This window comes from Micropterus salmoides, unplaced genomic scaffold (assembly GCF_014851395.1).
Source record: "Micropterus salmoides isolate LMB-PRFRI ecotype aquatic unplaced genomic scaffold, ASM1485139v1 Ms_hic_scaffold_14, whole genome shotgun sequence".
NCBI lineage: Eukaryota > Metazoa > Chordata > Actinopteri > Centrarchiformes > Centrarchidae > Micropterus > Micropterus salmoides.
In genome coordinates, this window is record NW_024040485.1 from 9,069,991 (window position 1) to 9,094,671 (window position 24,681).

Below are 24,681 nucleotides of genomic sequence, written 5' to 3' on the forward strand. Positions count from 1 at the left end.
AAATTCATAATGCACCGTGGGTAGCCCATTTATTCTTTTTATTGTTCATAACAGGGAATGATAAGAGTGTTTACAAACATTTAGTTAAGGGTGAATTTAAATGAATGAATCAAAGAATTTGCCGTCTGCTCTTGGAGTTGTTCAGTCACAGACATAGACTGTATCACAGAGATAAATTTCTGAGAGAGGAGGAGCATATTTTACTGATAAGAAAGTGGCTCAGCTTGACTGAAACATTGTTTCTTTCCCTTTCTGCTTTAATTACAAAATGTAAATTGTGACCCAGGTGTATTGTAACACAGTGAAAAGCAGAAAATCCTCCGAACTCCTTTGGATTTTTACTAGTTTTTAGGATTCTACAAGAGGCACATGTGTCTTCTTCCATTTAGTTTTACTTGTATCAGTAAAGTGAAGTGGTAACATACTTTTAGAATGCAAACAAGCTTCGTGAGCTACTTTGCCTCTCAAACTTTCTCTACTCAGTAGCAAAAGGGCAACTGGCCCCTGATAGTTTAGGCATCTCTGGCCTTTTAAAACCCATCTCCTCTTGTTCCTGTGCCCGTTCTCTGCTATCAGAGGCGACACAGCGTGACTCTGGCCCAGAGATTGGCACCTCTGCATGGATTAATCCAACAAGAAGGCCTGTTATAAAACAGCCTGGCGTGTTTTGGTGCACTCTGATGGGAGGGGGAAAGCGAGACAAAGAGACAGAGAGGCAGAGTGACGGAGAATGGCTGTAATCAGACGTCTGTAGGCCCTGCCTGCCTGCGATACGAACACAGCTCCACAGCTTACAGACCTGACATTAAACAGTTCAGGGGGGCTGGTTGACAGGACCCTCTGTTGTTACAGTATTGGCCTTAGGAGCAAATTGCTCCTGCTGTGTCTGTGTGGTCAGCAGGAAGGCGAACAACGATTGGTCGAGGGATTTTTTATTCCTCTGACATTTGATGAAAGGCCCACTGATACGTGTAATGAAATGGAACTAATGAAATGTCAACGTGCATAACAGGAGCATCAGGTGATTTATTAGGCCTTCTCTGTCCCCTGTGACAGAAGTTCAACTTTCATTATGGCAAAATGATAATCTGTGCCTTTCCTCCTTAGCGAGCACCACTTATGTCAGATTTGTTGACATACAGAAGCATTGACTGGACATCAGATCTTATGAGTACACCACACAATACAAAGCCAAAATCTACAAATGTACTACACATTTTGGAAGCGTAGGAGTATTTTATTGTGCTGATCCATTATAACACCACACTCCCCTTTGGAGTATGTGCATTATTACATATGGAGTACAATCACTTTGCTGGCACTAAGAGCATCTTTATATTCAAATGATTTAAAGGAGCTAGTTACCCAAATCACAAAAATATTTTCTCATTCAGCTATAGCAGTATCACACCATGTAGACAGCTGTTATAGGGAGTATTCCTTTGATAAAAGGTTATTCCAATAAAAACGTTGAGGTCTGCGCGTAATTGAGTAACTACAACTTTGTTTCTGGAAACCCACTTTTTTCTTTTTACTTTTAAATGGTAAGTAAAGCAAAACTCTCAATTCCATGGTTAGTAGGGCTGCCTAGAAGGGCAGAGCCCAATGTGACAAATTATTTAAAAAATGATCTGCATCTATTTTGATAATTAGTGTATCATTTTAATAAATTTTCAAGCAAAACTGGGGGGAAAATGCAGAATATTTCATGGGTCCACCGAAGACATTTATTGCTTTTCTTTGTCATGTATCATTGTAAATCAGTTATCTTTTGGTTAATTGAAAAAATGAGCAATTTAGAAACCACCTTGGATGGTAACATTTTTTGGACTAAACGATTAAGTGATTCATTGAAGCAATTGTTAAAAATAAAAATATCAGTTTGTTACCCCCATGCAACAGAATGAAAATGATTATCAATTATTTTCAGAATAGTTGCAGATTAATAATCTATACAGATCTCATATCTGTACAGTAAATTTAAAGCCACACCTAGCATCTAGTTAGCGTAGCCTAGCATCAGGACTGGAAACAGGGGGAAACCTGGCTTTGTCCAAAGGTAACAAAATTCCCCAACCCCTCTAGTAGGATGTAGCCATCCTCTTAACAATGTCATTAAAACATAAACTATCACTGTATTTTTTTTGTTTTTTTTGTATTGGCAATATAATTTTTTTTCGCATATGTAAAAACAGGAATCAAGGGTAACTCCAAGAGTTGCTGAAACATCTTTTGTTGCTGTGTTTCACTACTACAAAGGCACGAGAGGGGAATGCCTGCATTCTTAACAAGTCACGTCAACAATGCCTGAGTGAGAGTAACTGCAGACATCGTTTGTTTCATGTCAGAGCCGTCCGCCTCGTGCTCCTCTCTCACTTCTTTCTCACAAGATCTCAGCAGAAGAAATGGTGGCTTTGAAGAATCTCCTGATTCTCACTTCTCCTTCGTATCCTCTCCTCTCCTCTGCTGTGGTTCCCTGTTGGGAAAGTGTGAAGGAATCTCATTGACCTATTTAAAATCCTGTGTCTGACTCCACCAATGGGAAGGAGAGCGGGCGTGAGGAGAGGAGTAGCATAGGGACTCTGCTGTAAGTCGAAATCTGCTGCAGTGACACGCGTCCGTGGAAAGCTTATCATCACACAGCGGCTGTTCAGTTTGCTCGATTTCTCCATTCACACAATGGAAAGGAGAAGGTGAATACTGATAAGATATTGCTGTTATTCAGGTAGAGATCACTGAAGTTTAAAAGGTCAGACCTGTGTTGTGAAAATGTTATAAAAATAACGCTATCTGTATTGTATAAAAAAGGGGGGATGCTGGGTTACATTGAAGTGTAAGGGACAAAGTCAATTGTTCCATAACATAAATTTCCTGAACTATTTCTGCTATTCATGTTGGAGGCCCTTTATACAGCCATTTCCTGGTTATTGCTTTTTTGCTACCTGCTAATAGTATTTATAATACATATCTGCCCTGCTTTTTCAGCCCAGCTGGAAAGTTTCTTAACACTAAAATTAAAATCAAGCCCAGGCTGATGATTGATATGATCTCTGTTTCCGCATCTACCCAGTAAAATAATATATTAGGACACGCCCAAGAAATATGAAAATGACCTGCAGAGCAAGTCATCAGTTCTGCAGGAAACCCTGGAGTGATGTGTTTTGATTCTGATGTGCTGTCTTTTGAAGTTTAAAAGCCCTGAAAAATGAAATTCCTCCTCTGTATGAACATGTTTCTAACATGTTCATTTAGAGGACTAAAGTGTTTTAGTTTACAGAAGCATCAAAGCTGCCACTTTATAATTCTAAAACATCCTGAAGCATTCACGGTGGCAGCAATTAAAAGTGTTCTTTAAATGCCTTAGGTCATAGGGACATTTTAAAGCATTTCAAAAATACATTTCTAAACACAATCTTCAGAAATCTTGAGACTTGACTCGTCTTTCGCATTTCATTTTAATGTACCAGTTAAAGTATCAAAGCTAGTAAAAATTCAACATCCATTTGACTTTTTTATTTCTCTTTAAGTAGTAAACATATGATAATATTCTAAATATATACAAATTTTCAGATTAAGTTTATTGAATCAAACATCACTGGAGAGCTGCTTTTTACATGCTTGTCTCCTGTTTCCACCATTGATTTCATGACTGGTGCAAGTTCAGAGTTGCTGTCACCTTTTTAGATCCCTTTGTGATGATGTTTATAGTGATGTATATTCTATACAAACAATCCAAAAAATAGTTTTGAAAAAAAGGCCCATCAAGGCAAATATAATCCAGCAGCTTTTCTATTAGGTGATTAATTAACCCTAACACAACAGATATTCCGGAATAGGCAGTTTTAATCTAATGCAGGAAGATGAAATATATTTGAACAAGACTAAGAGGCTACAGCCTGTGAGACAAATGCTACTCACAGCATGCTAACATGCTCAAAATGACAACGCTAACATGCAGATGGTACGCATGTTGAATGGTTGAATGTTCACCATCTTTGTTTAGTGTGACAGTATGCAAATATTTGCTAATTAGCATTAAACACAAGTCCCACTGAGGCTGATGTCATCCGTTTTACAGTTAGACAGATGGTGGGGCTAGATGAAAAATCAGGATCACCAAAGTTATTCAAATTCATCCCGAGTGCGAATGATGAATGTCATGGCAATCTATCCAGTAGTTGTTGTAGATTTTTTAGGCTGGACCAAAGTGGTGGACCAACTGACAGACAGACAGACTGCCATGCCGCTAGCATAGCTAAAAAGCATTATCTCATCATACCACAGTACGCTGCTCATCTTTTAACCTATATCTGAAAACAGCAGAACATCCACAGTGCCCATCCGCGTTTGGTTTCTTGGATGCTTCTCTTCTCCACTGTAACAAATGGTATTAGCAGTTATATTGAGGGAGGTTGACAGCAGCTTGGCAGGCTGTAAGTTAGACTGAGTCATTGTGTTTCTCACCTCTCCTCCAAACACAAGGAACAGCCATGCCATCAGGAAAATAGAGTTCCCTGTAGCATATTATGGGGCATAGCCTTGATTGAAATATAGTCTTCAATAAAACAGGTACAGAGTCAGTTTTGATCCGAGTTATGTGCTGTATGTGGAACGATTGTGGAATCACTTGTAGGCTATTTCTACTAATAAAGCTCTATTGTTAATATTTTTATTTGAACAAAAAGGCGGTCAAACAGATAAACATGCTGAACATATAGTGGAGCATTTAGCAGCTAAAGAGACACAAATTGTTTCTCGGGAGTAGGTGAGGTGAATAATATTGGACGTTATTCATCCAGTTAGACACAAAGCTGACTCAAACCTGGGTCTCCCACACCTAAGTCATGTATCTTACACACTGAGCCATCGCCATAATATGGCAAGACTTTGTGCCTTCTGCCCATAGTGACCAAAGAAATCAATATTTTATGTTTTCTTTATGTGAGGTGGGTTAATTTTGTAAGCATATTTAATAAAAACCTGTTGAAAAGTTTGCGCTTTAATACAGTAATTGGTTATACTTTAAAATGTCAGAAAATACTGGAGAAATTGCATCAGAAGAGCCCAGGGTAGCTTCTTTAAATTGGTTGTTTTGCCCAAACAAAATGTTTTAATTTTCCAAAATATAGGACAAAGTAAAGCAGGGAATATTTTCATTTCAGAGGATGGAAACATCTAAATGTAATTTAAGTTAAAAAACTTAGATGACAACTTAATCTTCATTTGTCTGACAACGAGTAAGTATTGTATGTTAGACACATTGTTGACCAAGTGTTTCATCTTATCAGGAGGCTTCAGAACAGCACTCCTTTAAATCAAAACTATGATGATGTAAGCTTCTCACTTTACGTTGCATCTGTAAATAATCCCAGCCCGGTCACATGTTCAGTGTGGGCTCTCTCTGTGTCAGTGCGTACCCCTGTTTATAGATGAGACCACAGGGCGTATGTGGAGTCAGTGAGGTCCACTGTAGTCTGATGGACTAAAAGAGTTTATTTGATGTGGCAGGGGTTAGACACTGAGTCACACAGGGTTGTCACATAGTTCTGGCCAACAGCAGCAGGATGATACAGGGCTGCTTCAACAGACATGTGTAGACGCCAAAGGAGGATCCTACAGGCTGTCTAGTTGAGAAGAATATCACATCCTTTGTCATAAAAAACAGATATGGAAGCAGTACATCAGACACACAGTTGGGGCAAGTTTCAAACCTCAAAAACTTTTGGTACCGAACAAAATGCAACTGCAGTACCAATTATTTAAAACTGTACTGAACACACATTCATACAGCCTTTGCAGGTTGTGGTTAAGAAATGGAAAAATACGCACACACTACTTGGTTATTCCTAATATTTATCACCTCATAAAGTTGATATGGTGTTAGTAAACAGTTACATATTTATACATCCAGCAGACAAGAAGCAGCATTCATTTGGAGTTGTTCACCAGCTAGTTTCTAACTTGTAATTTGGTGCAGTGTACAGTAGGGGCGGGGGAGAAAATCGATGCAGCATAGTATCACGGTTTTCCATGACAATACTGTATCGATACACATCAAGTCAAGTAACAATCTTTTATTATATAAATTGTATATGAGAAGTTTACTTTTTGGTAAACTTCTCATGTACTGTATAATAATAAAATTAGTTGCTTTTCAATCCACAAGCTGGAAAAAAGGTAATAAATTGCAATATATTGCAATATGTTTAAAATCGCAATAATATCGTATTGTGACACAAGTTTCCTGATAATATCGTATTGTGGGGCCTCTGGTGATTCACACCCCGGTGTACAGTCTACTTTTAGAGCTTTTTTGTTGGACTATAAAACCAAAACAATGAAAAATTCTCTTTAGCAGTGAGGGGGAGTTGCAGAGCTGATAATTGGTGATCGTCATTTTTTTTATTGTAAATAGAAAGTGCAGCTTTAAATGAAACAATGTTTTTTGTACAAGATGTTACATTAAAGTATCTTTAACGTTGTAACGTAAAGTAAAGCTATACCCAGCCAAATGTAAACTTTAAACTGAGCAGATGTCCCATGTGAGTTGGGTTGTTTTCTACAACAACTCATCACACTTTTAACTTTCTTACAGTCCAAGAGCACATAAGCTCCTCAAAAAAATACAGAGCTGTGCTTGGTCAAGCTTGCAGTATTGTTTTTAGTCCTCTTTAAGAGCTCTATTACGGGAAATATACCGGTCTTGGAAGCTGCATGGGCCCCTGAGTGTTTTCTCCAAAGAAGTAGATGTAGCTGCATGTATGTGAGCAACGTGGAAGCCTATCGATTCATGCTTTCGTTTGAAGTGCGCTCGTTATAGAAGCTGAGAAGAAGGAGTGGAAGACTGGGGGAGGCAGAGAGATGCTGACACTCCCATCTCTCTAGGGTTTGTATGTTGCGTGCAGTCGTGATTAAATGATGACTTCAGCAATAAAGACAGAGACCTGCCTACGCGGCTTGTTACGCTCCAAGGCAAGACTTCATCAAAAGCTGTGACATCTCAGTGAATCTTATCCCTCCATCCACCTCTTCTACTGGCGCTCAATAGCTCTTCTTTTGAGAAATAATCCCCTCTTCCTGTTTTTCTCATCTCTGCTGGACCATTATCCGGTTTCTTTAAAATCTTACCATGCCACTTCTCACTGAAGCAATCATTACATAGAGTTTGTCAGTGCTGCTTTGTTGCTGATTTTTTAAAACAGCCTGAACCTAATATTTAAACCTTATTGTTTTATGTTTTTCAGACATGAACTGTGTCCCAAAACGTCTTCGTTATCATCCTCGGTTTTTATATAGCATTCATACGGCTTCCAGCAGGATTTGTGTGATCCCTACCATGACTAATAATGAATATCAGAATGCTGTAAAATATAAGAGAATAGGATAAATCATCATACAGAATTAGCTTGAGGATTGCATGTTAAATTGCATTAACACATATAGTGATAAAGATGTTTGACTGGTTTTTGAATCCCTCTATACATAGTTTCATAAAATCCCTGGCAGTAAAGCCACTACCAAAACACTTGAGTAGCAAAACAGATATGTGTGTGAAAATGTCACTGATCATAATAAATTAAAATACTAAGTGGAATTCTTTAATTAAAGTAATAGTTTAGTGGATGGCATTTTGTGGATGATTCTATCCAAAATAGTCTATAGTATTTTAAGTGTGACCCACATAGAGTCAAACCTTGGCATTGACCCACAAATAATTGGTTCTTTTTAAAAAATATATTTTTTATTGAAACCTTGGTGTAGGTCAAATATTTAAATGCTACACTTCCTTTTTGTAAAGAGGACATGGAGAGAAAAGCTTAATAGGATAAAAGGTGTTATTTAGCTTGTAAACTGAAGCATGATACAAAAACACAAAAATAAAAATTTTGAAATATCAAGATCCAGGCAAACATTTTATTCAGGTTATCTGTGCATCACCTTTTGATGTTTGATACTTCCTTAGTTTTTTGTAGTAGTAATTAGTTCTGCAGCAACCGAGGGGCGACCGTGGCTGTTGCTCTACTTAATTCCTTCTTAAGACTTACAAGGCCCAGCTCAGCCGAGGGAGGGAAACCTCCACAGATTCAGAAACACTTCATAACTAAATTTTAGCTGGTAACTGCATGCACCTACGGACACAAACCCTATGATATGAATCTCCATTTGTCTGATAACGAGTCCGGGTAACGACTCTCTAGATTACTCTGGGCCTCTGCTGCCACCTGAGCTCAGACTTCGTTATCTTTTACAACATTCTCAGTGGTCCACTGGGATTGGGTAATAACACAGCATTTCAAATCTCACTTTCCTCCTTTATTGGCTCCCCTCCTACTATTTTCAAGCCACAAAGACGGCATGTGTGCAGAAGTGAAGGCCCCTCCCTCTTATTACCAACCTATTGTGAACCTTTTGACACACACAAGGGGACAGTGAAGTACTGTTTGGTGCGGGGGTGAGGACGACCTCATTATCAGCCAGCTGGACAGCCCTGTCGGCCACTCATCCCCCATCCTACGCCCTCCTCCAACACTCCTCCTCCCAAGCTCCAGTCACAGATGAGAATAACGCTCTGTTGTCTGCTGCCCATTAGTGAGCAGAAGAAACATGGCTGGAGCCCAGTGGGAGGGACGTCCAGGCTACCTCTGCAGAGTCCCAGATAGACTGATAGAAGTTTATTATCATGCAGTTATACGGTTTTAGTTATTCCTTATTACCATAAACATACTTAATGATCATAGAATTAAGAACCAGACTCTTGAAAAACAACTTGGCTCATGCTAATTATGAAAAGTAGATGATCTTAGAAATGGCTGCAGTCCCTAGCTAGATGATAATCACAGGCTGAAGCTTAATAAGCCGCTGATAAAGGCTTAATTAAAGCCCGGCAGCCATCTTCAGAGGCTGTTGTTTACAGAAACAATCAGATATAGCACAGACTAAATAGGCTTATTGTGTTTTTTTTCCCACATTTATACTGGAATGAGATTTGATCCAGTGAATTCAATTGTCTGATCTATGTGATTCTATCAAGGTATTTTCTATTTATGCATATAATCAATTATTTTGACCCCTGACAAACCTCTGTTTCTAAAATAAGATGTCTGAAGGTATAAAGTTGTTGAAAAAAATGCTATACGGGTTTTTTGAACATACAGACAATACTTGGAAAAGGGTCAGTTCATTGTTGTTTTTGGTCCTTTAATAGGATTTATTGACAATTATATAATCAGCCTGCTAACAGGTGATACAGATATGTTGTCATGGTATTGTTACCATGTTGCATTTTACAAAGTTAGCAAACAGCCTTAACCTTATCCAAATATTGTTGTGTATGGTGTTGAATCCAGAATGTTTCCACACATTACTTCTCACCAGGTTTTGTGTTCTGATTATTGATTCAGCAAGACTCGCTTGGCTTAAGTATTTCTCTGTAACATTGATATTTGTTGTAAGATTAGCAAATATCAAATATAAAAAAAACATTTTAAGGTATATTCTAGGTGTTTAAAAGAAAGTCAGTCTTTTTTATCAGGGTGGTGTGGGTGCGGGATTCAAATGTTGCTAAATGCTGATTGGTTTACAGAAGTATGTGTCAACACCTTTTTTCCGACTATGCCCCACCCACTTCAAACCAGTGAGAAGAGCTCAGAGAAATACAGAAATCCCTCTTGTGAAATAACCAAAACTGTCACCAAAAGATTGTGTATCCATGCTGGGCCCTATCACTCATAGTAAAAAGCTGGCTGAGAAAATGGGTTTTAAGGCCTTTAAGGAAGAGAGCAATAATCTAGTTAACTAATAGGTAAATAGAGCATGCAGTAGATCAGATCATTTTTTGAATGCCCACTCTAAAGTACAAGACATGGAGTGTAATAGATTATTAACTTCCCCTCTGCAAAGCTTGTGTAGTGGCTGAAAGTTTAGGTCACGTATATATCATCATCTTTAATTCACAAGTAAAGAGAAATAAGCAAAAGAAGATGCTGCTGCTGCTCACGATGCTTGCTTTAGCTCATTGGCTAACCGCATCAACGCAACTGTTTAAAATCAGTCAGCTTTGATCGAAGTGGATCGGCTGATAAAAAGGTACTGCAACAGGCCAGAGCCAACAATCACCCAGATTCTCTCATGCTGATCAAATGTTTCATTTTCTTCCATGTTCAAGTGATTTCAAATACAAGCTAACACAGCTAACACAAACGTCTTGTCAGTGTGATTTGTTGATGGCAGCAAAGAGATTCATTTTTATGTCGCTTTGGACAATACATTTGGAGATAGGGTGACATCAGATTTGTCCTTTAAGCCTCCTTTTGAAAGAGAAATTCTGAATCTCAGCTGAATCAACTAGTTCAAGACAGGTTGCATACAAGACGAGTTGATCCCTTTTCTTTACATGTCTGAGCCAGTGATATCTGTTGTGGCAGCAACCGCATGGGAAATGTAGTATCTCTTACTGCTTGTGATTTGTCAGCATTATTTAGCCTGGGGGCTCCAGTCAAGCCTAACTCTCGCCGATCTTTTCCGTCTCCTCTGTTGTACATTATGATGAGAGCAGAGCGACATTCGCCTCCCCTGCCCTCCCCACATGACTCTCTCTATCTCTGCACAAAACACACCACTGGCACTCTGCCAGGCTGCCTTCCCAGAATACTCTACAGACCTGCTGAGGAGTTTGCAGGCAGATGACATGGCAGCTCTTCCCACCTCCTGGCCTGTCTGAGCCACAGTGTCATTTATAGCTGTTAGTGCAGCTCCACAAACGGGCCGACTCTTGTGACACATTGAAATTTTTTTTTATAGCCTCCACTTAAAGTCACGAGTGTGAACTGTCGTTGAGAATGCAGTCTGTTTTTTTTTTTTTTAGATCCGATGTGCATTAGATGACCTCCAGACAAAGCAGTGGAGTGAAGGCCTTTCAGATATATTGGTCAACTGCTTCTCCCTCGGGAAGGGTTTTGCTGAATTTGCGTGCTCTTACAAAGCACCGACCTGCAGCCCATTCATAGTTACACATGTTCCCACCTGGGAGCTGCCCACGGACTCATGGCTTCACCAAGGGCAATGTTATAACCTGGACTGCTCATTCATTTTTCTTAGTTTCAGAGTTGATTTTATCCTCGTCTTACCTTTAGGCTATTGTTGCCATCTGCAACTCTGCTTTTATTGTCATCTTGGACTTGTAGCTTCCTGGTAAAATAAATGCCAAACTTAACCCGAGCCACTGCGGTACTCTACCAGGTGAGCTACCAGGACGTCCCGCCACACTTTTGTCTAATGGGGTTAATCTTTCTTGTTTTCGTTATTTTACCGTACCGTATTTTAAGTCCAGAAAATAAAATAAAAAAGCTACTTTTTGAAGATGTATTTAGTAGTACAGTAGTAGTTCTTGTCTCAGGGCTGGAGATCTGTTCAAAATGTACTTGTTCACTGATGTCGGTTCATCCCGTCTGGTGGTTTCTTCATGTCCATTTTTATAACACAAATATCAATCACCACTTCTCCTTTCTGGCCTCTAGTACTCAGGGACCTGTCACCCTGTTAGACTCCACCACCAGCCAGCTCTCTCACCACAGAGCCGGCGGGGTGGAGGTGCCACTTCTGCGCTTGTCAACCCTCCACATCAGCGAAAGGGCTAAATCAGGTCCACAGCAGCTCACTGTTTATCATGGCTGCGTCTAGTCCGTCAGTTTGTTCTTTAAAGCCACAGTGTTTGATGAAAATGTCAGGGCATCCCACAGTGTAAATATCACATTTTATGGGATAATATATTCCATACTGTTAAAACATTATTAATAACAGCACAAGCAGGGATTGATTAGAGTGCTTTGTAATTAAATTGCCTGAGTAGTGATCACAACTTGCCAACAGCCCATAGCCAGAGATCTTATTGCCGAAGACTGAAAGCCATGACAATAAAAGTGTCAAAATACTTTTGTGTAAGCCACAGCACATAATTTGGTGTAGTCCAATGTTGATTGCTTTTCTATCATAGTATAAGGGATGGATTAAATGGTGTGTTTATCTGTTATAATGTAAGCTGCAATCATTAGCATATCCAACTAATTTCCTACAGTATTAACCAAGAATTACTTCCAAGGCCAAGGACGATCATACCTACATGAATTTAGATGTGCGGTTACAGGTTACAGGTTACGTTAAAATAAGGTCCAGTTCATGGCTAGCACATTCATTTTTTTAATTTTAAAGTTTATAAGACTACCATGTATGTAGCAATCACAAGCATGTTAAAGATACAGGATTCTCACTTTAAAAGGAGTCAAATGGAGGCATTAAAAAGTCAGCCAGAGATGGCGTTTTCAGCCAATAATTGAAGTAGCTAATTTAATTAGCAAGCAAGCCAGCAACATCTGATCTAATCTGCCAGCCACAGTTGTCATTTCATCCAGCAAAGTCGATGGTCGACAGCTAGTAATGAGAATCCTGCTTTACTCTACCTCTGATATGAAAGACCCCTAGTTTTAAAAATTATAGAAAAATTCAATGCTAAATCTGCATTCGTTATCTGTGTGAACTGCCGTACGAGAACGGAAAGCTTGACAGGCTGCGGTAAACTGTGACTAGTGATTTTTGGGGGAAGTTGGTTGTTCTGGTGTTTTTTATGCTTAACAAACAACATCTATCAGTCAAACAGTATCAGGGCAGTGCTGTGGTATCTTTTTTTCCTTGGATTTTCTGCAAATTAAGTTTTAGTTTAGTTCTTATTCTTAAGCATAATTGCTCCTTCTGTTCAACGCAAACACACCAATGTGGCTGCCGCAAGCATGAATACAGGTCACTTTCAACTACCAAAAGGATTTCATCCCCTGAAAAAAAAAATGTATCTGTAGAATATAAGTATAAGTAAATGTTACTGTCATTGTAATACTTAAAGTGTAACTGTATCCATTACACTGAATCAATTTGTCGGAGCTCTGTGTTACAGAGCTCTCAGTCCTTCTATTTCCAGGTCAGATATTTCGATTTGCCCGTCTCAATCCATCCATTACCATGGCAGCGAGAGATGGACAGCCCAGCCAGGCGATGGGTCATTAATTGCTGTGAGAAAATGTTCTGGCTTTACTACTGTTCACAAGGCAACCAACCGGCGTAGCTTCTGTGCAGAGACATCGTTACCATTAATTGTTCAAAGAATTCAAAAGCATTTGTATTTAATCAATACAGTTCTTTTCTTTTTGATAATATACAATAGTCTACTTACTTGGTATTAAAGTACATATGTCATCCAGTAAGCCTAAAAATTCTCATCTTGATCAGGGGGGGTCAGATAAAGATAAGATAAACCTGAGGGGTCTCAGTATGATTTACAGGATAGGAAAGAAGAGGACAGGCTTCTTTTGAACAACTGGACACTTTGACCTCCTCAGGCCTCTGGTATTATTCAAATCAAACACTTATTGACATATAACATGTGACAAGGGGTTGCAAGTAGACGATCCTTAATTTCAGGTAGTCATAACATATATCTAGATATTAATCTGAGGAGTATAAAATTACTATGATTCAAAAGAGTCTGTTGTTGTTGGCAGTGGAAACAGCTGCTTGTCACACATTTCTTTTCATTATTGGTGGAGTTGTGCAGGTCGCACACTCCAAAAGGTTGATAAAAGAGGGTTTTACATGCCCTCCTTCTTATCTGTCTCCACCTGGTGTAATATGCTGTTATCTTCACAGAGATAACACACAATCTTCACTGCCTCTTTCTTTGCTTTATTTAATGCCATTTTCTCTACTGTGCATCATTAAAGGGTCCCAATATATATTGCTAAAGCCCTGTCATACAGAACTGCTGCTTTCCTCATCGTTTGTTACTTCTGCCTATATGCAGAAAAATGCAGATTACTTTACTGTAAGACACGCTGGGCAGAGCTTCAGCTAAAATGACAGAATATGAATGAATCTGGCCAGTCGCTGTGTCGTGAAGGAACCCTGAGGTGGAGCTGATTGTGATTATACATTTCAGAGAAGCTAAACCTGCTAATGGGAGCGCTTACTGAAGTGTAGCCTCTCCTCTCTCCTACTTTCTCCTTACTGCTGGTTCTGCTGATTCAGCACACCACACACAGTTTGCCATCAAGTTAATGTAACATGCTTGCGCAACACTCACACACACACACGCACACGCGCGCGCACACACACACACACACACACACACACATACACACACTCACAGACACACAATGACTAATCACAAGGCTGATTCTTGGATATTTTGTTAAACCTGATTTACTGTGGAGGACAACTATCTCTCTCTTCATGTGTTCAATTGTTTAGTTCTTATCCTCTAATCAAGAGAATTGCTAATTATTATTAGCAGCAAATTACTGTATCCTGTTGTTGTTATTGCAAATCAGCACGGCTCTGTTCTGTACAAGGGATTAGTAGAAAATCTCTTATTCCACCAAAAAGTTGCCTCAACCTTGTGTCTTTGGTTGGCGCCAGTGGGCACCGTGGCATCATGTTTTCTGCGAGCAGCATGCCAGGCTGTTGGGTTGTTCAGGGATATTTGTAAAGCGTAAGTGAAAGAGGAGTGACATGCCCCATAAAAGCTCTATTGTGCTGCTCTGAAATGCATGTCAGGTCTCCGACTGTGGTCAGGACCAGCTCAGTGAAGAGGAACAGTATGGGAGTGACCCGCCGCTGCTCACACGCAACCTCCGACAGACACACATACACAAATATTAAATTACACACACAAACAGGCAGGCATATTGTGCTCATGTTGCAGCACAGGATGATATATGACCTGTGCATGTGAGCATGCTATAGCTACCAGTGTCGATTCCTAGGAGAATTAATGTTTTCTCAATCTGCTATAGGACCTACAAGTCTTTAGTGGGCAGCTAAGAATAGCAGCACTGTTGACACCTCATATACAACACCTGTTAATCTACAGCCTTTGTTGTCATGTTTATTGCAAAAGCATCAATAAACTGTATTGTAAATTACAATGAAAATGTGCTTCTTACTGTAGGTAGTTATGTTTTCACCCCTCTTTGTCTGTCATCAAGATATCTTGAAAAGTTATAATTCAATTTCTTTGAAATACGGTTGACAGATAGTCCTTAGTCAAATAATCAGTTAATTAAATTTTTGCGATGATATGGATAATAGATTTCCCGTATTATACGATTATCGCATTTCAGCCATAAATAGTTTGCTGCATTCGAGGACTGAAAGAAGGATCTGACATCCAGGACTAAATATCAGTAATTCCCAGTTTCTTTTTATACGAAAAATTTACCTGAACAACAAATGATAAAAAAGTTGGCTGCAGCTTGTGTTGCAAAGTGTTTGGCATGGCTCTACTGAGGATGCATTAAGAATACAATTAGTTTGCTAAATTTATAAAACTTGGTGGAATATCTTAAAACACACAAGGCAGCACATTTACCATGGTTGGAAACAATCTCCTCACTCTGCTATTGAGAAATGTTGATAAATGGAGTTTATAAATAGACTGTTGAAAGCTGGCAGTCAGTTTCATGGTCTACCTACTGAATGACAGTGATGTTTTTCAAAAAACTTTTTTTTGTGATTTGAGGAAAGTGAAATAACACTATGAAGGTTTATGAACATATATGGCCTTGAAAACAGAAGAACATCACACTAAATCTAGCAACTAAAGTCACAAATATGCTTCAACTTTCTGCTGTCTCCCTCAAAAACTTAGCTCTTCAGATGCTGGAAGGCACACTGGGATGGATAGTTGTCCATAAATGGTCGTAATGGACATATAGCTATGATGTCTGTACTTAGAGCAGCGGAACCAGCTGTGAACATAACACTCACATATTGTTATCACGTAATATCGGCAAACGTGTCAGCTAACAGTTGCTTATTTACACAACCAGCAGACATGGAGCAACCTAAGTATTCACTTGGAGTCAAGTTTGTGTTCTCCTGACAAAAGTCCTATATTTACAGAGGGGGACCACAGGGTCGGATGATAATTCTCTGTGAGTTTGTCACTACAAGCGATCCCTTTCACATTACATATAGTCATTTGATGCATTAATATAAAAGCTTTTATTAGTGCAGCATAAGATCGTGTGTAAAGGACATTTATGATGTCATATTATGAGCAGTGGGGTGCTTAATGCCAAAACGTCCCCATTTTCAATTTCACCAAATAAACATTTTTGTAATGTCCTTAAAACTGATGTGTGGGAAGAGTGATGTGCAGTCCCATGCCTGGCATCCTCTCCGAAGCTCTGCTCCTGCATTCAAAGGAAGCAATTCTCTTCTCTTCTAACATTAAGGATTTCACATTCACCACAGAGGTGAAGAGCAATCTCTTGACAGCTATTGATGTCAAGATACAGGGGCGAGGCCAGAGTCTGTTTACAAGATGCTCACATCCACTGGGGATGGCCTTGACATTGGAATGACCTCGCAGAGTGCTGCATTCAGCCTGTCTCACTGCTAAACAAATGCACACACTGGCAGATGTATGTAAACCCACAAACCCGCTCGGCCTCGTACGCACATGCAGGAAAATAAGGCAGGCACACACTGACAAAAGCACAAAACACATACACCCACACGTTCTCAGACACATGTGGGAGACTGATGACTGCAGATAGACACACATGTACGGACAAGCACACGTGTGGTGTGCACATCAGCTGAGCAGCGCACTCTACCGGATTACTTTAATTTAGTTAGCTTTGATTGGTTTAGGGCTTTTTGAAATGGCACTGCCACCGCTATTCACTGTAGCCTCACTGTAGCCAGTACGGGGGTTTGTACACCATTTTTTTTAATGGCGCATTGAATTCCAATGGGTTGTATGGTTCATATTTGGCGGATGGAGCATATCCAGATGCAGCATATTTAGGACTGTCTATGCCTACTGCAGGTGCTGCAAGCTAAAGATTTATCGTCCTTATAAAAATAACGCAGCGGCAGAGATCATGGTGTAGCAGGAGCTTTAAAAGAAAACACTTATGCATCAGAATGTGTCCCTGGATGGAGAAAAATTTAATTAAACGATAAAATGAGAGCATGTGACAGGTTTGAGCATTCATTCAAGTGTGTGTGCTGTATTAATTAATTTATTGAAACGGATTACAGTCCAGATTGAGCGCTCATTCATCCAGATCTCACTAATATAATCTGCCTCTAAACATTTCACAGCGACTTATCTCTCTGAGCTCTCCCGCCGGGTGAGCCATATTTATGCTGTTGTGATGGAGTCTTAGGCCCCTCTGTCAGGGCTGAGAAGGGGTTTATCTGCATCCAGCCGCCATCGCAGCTCCTTTTGTGCTCGACTCCCCCCGTTCCCTCCCTCTAGCTCTCCACCCCGCCCTATTTCGCTGGTCACACCACACTTCCTGTTAAATCCCATTACAGAGCCAGACGCTGGTCTCTGCACTGTGTTACAGTCTTTGAGCAAAATCATAAATAGGCCAAGCTGTTGAGTACAGATGCTGCCGAAAATACACTCGTCGTGTTCCCATTCTCACTCATCCTCCGCCCCCAAAATACTTTTTCCTTCCCACACTGGGATTTTTTTGGTGATGTCATTGTACGATGTCATCCAGCACTTGATCCAAAAATGCCTCAGTGTCTTCCACAAACAGGCATGCCTGAGTACACAGTAGTCTCCTTCTCCCATGTGAACACACCAGTTTTTCCAGGATCGTGTTGCAAGATTTTTTGCAGCAGCGTGTTTTTCCTTTCAGCAGCAGACCTTCACCCAGCTATTGTCACAATGTGCTTTTACTCTGTTGAATATATTCCCCTGAGACCTGGATTGACAATAATGGATGCCTGAATCAGTCCCACACTTACAAACCCACACCATACAGTTAATGCAGACTTGTGACACTAAACTAATTGTAGTGCAGGGTAGAGCAATGCTGGAAGTAATGTGTTGCATAAACACACTGTCACACACATCATGCACGTCGAATGGCATCATCTTAAAGCTTTACTTCTACTACAAACATACCCTAACAAGGACACAGCAGGCATGTGTACACACATTTGTGTAACTGGCTTTGTGGGGACCTTCCACAGACTGTTTTGAAAAGGGACTTTCGAGTGATGTTCAGGCTTTGCCTAAAGTTAAATCCTTTTCTTGTTAACCTAACCCTACCACTTACCTTCGATTTAAAGCCAGGTCCTTACTGATTTTGCCTTAAATGAAACCCTACTTCAGCTGAATCTAGGGAAGCACTGAATATTCGGAACAATTACGTTTTGACATGTCAGCAGTGTGGAAGTGTCAGAAAAAGACATAGAAATCGCCATTTGCAGACACTGTTCTGCGGAATTGTCTCCTAGCACATCCACTCCATCAGTGGCTGACTTCTTAGAAAAGGCGATTAAACTAGCCGCACATAAATTTGGAGTGCACGCTTATTCAAGCCTTTATGGTAAATCCACTGAAACGGACCAATGCGAGCTGACAGGCAGGTTAGCGACTTTATCCTGTCAGTTTCTGTGTGTGTTTCAGTGTTGCAGTCTGAGAGTCCTACCTGAAGAGAGGCTATGAAGTCTTCATGTTGCGCAATATGAGAACCACATACAACATTTATCATGTTGGGTCAGACTTGATGAATTTAGCGTGAGGATACACATGTGACAACGTCTGATTTTCAACATAAGGTGTCTATATAGTATAGAAATAAGATTAATTGGATTATATTCACAGAAAGTATAAAACATATTACATGTGTCCATTAAAAGTAAATGGACACATGTAATTTATTTATTTTTTACTAAACCCTCTCAGCCCTCGGACCCACCACCATAGTCTCTCCAAATCCTGCGGGAAACACTGAGTAAAAAGCACATTTTGACTATTTAATTTATGCAATGGTAAAACAAAAGCAGAATAAATAAAAAAATGTGAAAAACCTTGTTTGGTGTTTGGTATAAATCCTAATTCAGATTTTAATCCTTACCGTTAATCTTTAGTCTGCATTCACAGCATTGGTGTCTACGCAAAAAACACAAGGTCTGACTTGGCTATTGTCGTGGCACAACACATCGTCATCCAGTAGTGCACTGTGTTAGTCAATGAAATACATTCAAGAGCAACTCCTGAAGAGTGTAATTCTACTTTTAACTTTTAACCCTAACCCAAGTTGGAGGAGAAATGATAAGAACTGTGATACAGCCTCCCAGAGTTTGACAATCCTCTCATAATATTCTATGCTGTTGAGCGTTTTGCATGGATATATTATTCAAACTGGGCATTGTCTTGGAAATTGTTTATTTCCCGGTGCAGAATTGAACAAATAAATACATTGCAAAAACAGTTTTGGTATTTATTAAAGAAAGAAAGAAACAAGGAAGTACTTGATCATCAGCTGGACCAGAGGTCTACTCCCTAGGGCAGATTCGAACATCTGGCCCCGAGCAGAGGACAGGCAGACTGCTCTCTCACAACAGTGGCCATGGAAACTCCAGTTCACATGGGAACGGAGAGGCACAATACAAAACAGTTCCACAGATGTTCTTACATTCCCACACACTCTAACATAAACACTGATATGGCATATTGGACAGTTGAGTACCACAGAAATTAAGTTAAGTTAGTTAAGTACAGTCCAGACACAGTCCTAAACCTTGTCCTAACTCTAGCCTTTTATCTTAAACTCAAATCCAAAACGTAACTCAACCTCAACTGTACTTTAAACTTAATCGAGTCTTTATTCTCAACCATAATCCTTACATGAGGCTTCTACAATGACCTCACTTTGATGATAACGGTCTCTGAAGGATAGACCAACACACTGGTGAGAACGCCTCTCCCCTACGTTTCAGATGTCCGCCATGGTGACATATGTGAGGCCAGATGTAGTCAGGGCAGGCATGTGAAAAAACGAGGGAGAGAACAAAAGGAAGAGTGATTGAATTGGGGGAGAGTGAGACCAAGTAGAAAGGAATGGGGCGTCGAGGAAGGAGATACAGGAGAAGGCCAGAGAAGTACAGTCAGTCAGTCGAGACCAACGGCGCCTGGTTCATTCAGTCCCAGCAGGGTAACGACTGTGTCACCACAATCTGCTAACCCTGCAGGCTGGCAAAGACCCAGGGGAGTAAGACCAGCAGCACTGGTACTACAGCCTGCTCCCACACCAGCTGGAGCTGCCTGCCAGCCTGCATGACTGCATGACTGACTGCCACTAACCCATGCTAACAGGCTTGTGAGAGCAGCACATTCAGATGATGATGAAGAGAGATGTCTGTGTGTTTGTGCCTGTGGTGTGCATGTGCAATTGTGTAGAAGAAAGACACACAATGAACAGGGAAGTGTGTGTGTGTTTGTGTGTGTGTTGCAGATCAGGGCAGACTGAACGGCCGGTTGCCAAGTTGCATTGTGGGTAATGTAGGGGCCAGGTTTTGACAAGGAAGAAAATTCTGTGGAATAAAAAAAAGCAAAAAAAATTAAAGAAACTGCCCAACAGATTTCCAGGAGGGCAATGCTAAAACAAATGACCAAATACCTCTTTTAAAGTCCTCTTTTTAGTGAATTGACACACTGTTTGGACTGCATCATACAGTGGTGGTGACACAGGAAGAGTTCTAGCGTTTACCTTTTAAGATACTTCTACATAAAGAGATTCACTATCTGTTCATCATCAAACCTGCCGTTATGACCTCTCTGTAGCACTGTTTATGTGAAATGCTAATCTTATTGATCCTGTACAGGATAATTAGGATTGTGGGTGTATAAGTGGGTTACTGTACTAAAACTCAAACCTACTACGTGTGTGTATTTATATTTGGCATAAAATCGACTAAAGGACCTTGGAAAATATAATCCCAGTAGCATTGCTGACAGTTGTAGCCGCTTGCTTTCAACAACTGACAACAATTTGTCCAATCCAAGTTTTTAGATTTAGCCATTGCTAAAGCTTAAAATCATTAGCAGAGAACATGATATGCTTGGTGTCCAAGCGCTTTAAGTCGTGACAATACTGTTGCCAAGTGGCTGACAATAAAAATGGAAGTTGCTTTTTTCGATTTGCTGGCAAATTGTGTAGTACACGCATAATTGAATTGAATAGATCTGTCCAATAGATCAGCCCACTTGTCACCAATTCCATATCCAGCTATTTGAGTTAGTATTGGGCCAATGCAGTATTGGATTGGTGCATCCCTAGTCAGAATGAGTTGGTTGTACAGGTTATTAGTGTTTGTTACTCTCTGATCGCACTGTTCTTTCTCCGAGCCTCAAACTGACTTCTGTATACAGTAATAAGGGATCCCTGGTCCTCTGGGGTTCTGACGAGCTTTGCACAAGATGCCGTCTAATCCGCTGTCTCCCCAGAGAGATTAGCCCTGTCACAAGGGCTGGGAATTAAACCACAACTAGTGTTGGAGATACTGACAGAGACACAAAGCTGAGACTGGACCTGGGGGGAAGGCGAAGAGCAGCAGAGCAGATACTGGTGTAGATTCACTCATCTGATGTAGTTAGTAAATGCATAACTAGAGTAAACCATGAATTACAGTCTGTCATCATCAAATAAAAATAATTATAGTCTTGGAGAGGATTCTCGTGGCTGAAGTGGGTTAAATGAACCGATCTTTATGGGGAGGATTATAGGAAAAGATGAGAAGAGGTGCAGTTTGCCGTGAGGTAAACAACGGCAATGTGTCATCACTCTCAGTCGTTTTGACATGGAACTATTTGAGACACCTTCAAAATTGAATTTCACAAGTTTAAATATGGGAATAAGCAAATCTGTTTACCTTCCTTTGAAGGGAAAACCAGACAGTTTGTGCCGTGACGAGATCAAACAACATGTCTAACACAAAATGTAATTGATGCCAGGAAAGAGTTGCCCAAAAATCTCCATGTACTATTGGCCTATCAGCATTCAGCTCAGAGTGGATTGCCCTCGTCGAGTGCACCAGCACATAGGCTGAGTTTGGATCGGGCACAGAAACGTCAAAAGAGACTATGAAGGTCGAAAATGTATGTGTGTCATTTTGTTGATTAAAGACAATTTAGAAAATATTTCATGAAACACACCATCACAGAGAAGTAGAGAGAGAGAAGGTCTCTTGAGCAACACAAGAAAGTATATATCTTCAGCCTGTCTAAATTAAGTTGTATGTGTACCGCACAATCAGTGCTTCAGGGAATTTATCATCAAAAATCCAGTTCACAAAACAGAAGGCAAACATCTCTTTCTGTAGCTATGGCGGCCCACAGTGTGGTTATGTTCATGTTTTGGTGCTGTTTCTATGCGGGCGCTCCTTTCCTATCGCAGAGCCAGCGTCTGAGTCAAGGTCCATCCCTGCTCCGGGCAAAACGGGTTCACCCTCACACTTTCCGTACGCCTGGCCATGAATGATTCACACTGTCCTACTGGTCTATTTTGGCTGGCAACAGCGCCTTTACAGTGAAGGGTTTGCTTTTTACAAAGTAAAACAAAGGGAAGTAGAAGGAGATCATTGTATCCTTAAACAGCAGCAGCTGAAATGCTGATGAATAATATTCTGTTCACTGACTTCGGTCTAAACTGGGGAACATTCTCTATTCAAAATGTCTATACAAAATACTTAATTCATCCCTAAAGCAGCAATTTGGGGCCAGTGAATTTACAAACACAAAAACAGATAAACAGTTTATTCATGTGAATAAAAAAGTCTGATTTAAAAATACAAAATAAAACATGAAATACAAAAGGGTTGATGGCTGTGGCCAGCCCATAGTTGGCCAACAGGATCCAACAGTACAAAGGCACATTATGTCAAAAGTGTAAGTGCTTTTATCAATCAGTACCCAAGTAAACACACCATCTCTTGTACTTCAAGAGTCTTCTGGAGTAAAACCAAACTTCCTTCTGATTGTTCACAATACGTTCCTGATGGCATTAGCTTGTTGTTATAACACGTGTCATTAACACTGAACCTGAACTCAGTGCAGTCACATTCATGGATAGGCATGTAGGATGTTTTTGCGTGCAGTGTGCAAAACAATCACGATGTTATGATGATCATAGGTTCCTTTTTGAAGATTTGAAGAATTTTCATCTGTTAAAAGCATCTCTGTGTTTTGCCAACATGGAGAAGTTCAAATATTTTAAATGAGACAAATGTAAGACGTCAGTATTCTCCAATCTTCTCCAAAGGACAATTTTATTCCAAAACAATTACTCAACTAGTTCACCAACAGCAATTTTAATAATCATTAGTTTCTTTAAGTAATTTATCAATACAAAAAACAAACATTCACTGCTTCTGGCTCCTCAAATGTGACAATCTGCAGATTTTCTCTGTTTGTTTGTTTAATTGTATATTGAATATATTTGTGTTTTGGACTGTTGGTCAAACAAACCAAGGCATTTGGGGGTTATTTTATACTGTAGACTGAACAGTTACTCTTAAAAAGTTATATAAAATAATGGTTCACTGCAGCCTGTGGTTGTTCTGCTTGACTTCTTGAATTGCAATATGATTGCAAGCCTGAGATCGGAAATTTTAATATCATGTTATGCTTCCTAGAAAGGAGCCCGGCTTAACTGATCATCACAACCTTTAAATAACTCTGCTAGGGCAGCAATCCGTTCAAAGGTTCACTCTTGAAAGCTCTGCACTCTGCATTTATAGAGGGGGATTTCTGCCTCTCCCTCTTCCTGTCTTCATTTCCACTCTCTTTCCTTTCACGTGGTTGTCAATCTTGTCTCTGTTTGCAGCCGATGGTGAGAGGAAGAGTACAGACTTGATAAAAAAAATGAATGATTTTATTAGTCGGTAAGACTAAGCTGGCGTGCAGAAGGCCCTGTTTTTATCCAGGCTTTTCGTGCAGTGCCTGGTATTAGCTACAGGGCAGATTTCACCACTGGACAGGCAGATGCTTTCTCCCACAGCGTTGTGGAAGCGCCATGTGTCACAGAACCTGAGCCGGGATAAGACGTCTGTCACACTGAGCTCTGAATGGGATCTAAAGCACCCTGGTGCATCATACATCAAAAGACACGACAGAACATTCTCATAATCTGAGTTTCTCGGAACTTAATATTGAGCATAAAAGTGACGGTTCACTTTACAACATCTAGTGTCCATTCACTCTCCCCCTCCATTCGCTCACAGTCATGGTAACCAGATGTTGGCCTTTGATACGGGCTATTACCATTCCTGAGTGCATGAATCAGATAGTAATTAGATAGTCATGTGATCTGCAATCTGCATTAGAGACCTGATGATGGAAATTATGTAAGATGTCCACATAGATTGTTCTTCTGAGTCTGCTTCACATTAGGGAAGCTGGCGTACATGTTAGCGAACACATTTGTTCCACTGCATTGATGTTATGTGGTACCATCATTTCTATGTCAGTTATTGCACATGTCTGCATAAATACTGGATATATGTAATATGATCAATAGCATCCTAAAACTGCCAAAATCCTCACTGTTGCATTTCCAAAGCCTCTTATATTGCTTTTTTATCTGTGTGCTGTGTGTTGGTTGTGATTCTCTGTTTTCCTCTTGCAGCAGCACTGCATGTTGGAGGAATATTTAAAAATCAATTCATTGTATATGATTACACGCTGTATATTTTTTTTTCTTTGTTTGTTTGCAGACTGCACTGAGGAGACGAGGAAGCAGGGAAACATTTAAAGACAAGAAATCCACCAATCAGGTAAAAATAATACAAATATTTCCTCTGAATTCAAAATTATAAAAAAAAAAA

General features: G+C 40.0%; 1 protein-coding gene across 3 annotated transcripts in view; it reads left to right on the plus strand.

Moving 5' to 3' along the window:
- The window catches only part of LOC119901810 (microtubule cross-linking factor 1), a 66,890-nt gene that overhangs the window by 7,133 nt on the left and 35,076 nt on the right, over window positions 1-24,681 (plus strand). For all 3 annotated transcript variants that reach the window (XM_038717498.1, XM_038717499.1, XM_038717497.1), the window contains exon 4: window positions 24,571-24,630. In XM_038717498.1, the coding sequence (XP_038573426.1) occupies window positions 24,571-24,630 (60 nt within the window). The remainder of the gene's footprint in view (window positions 1-24,570; window positions 24,631-24,681) is intronic.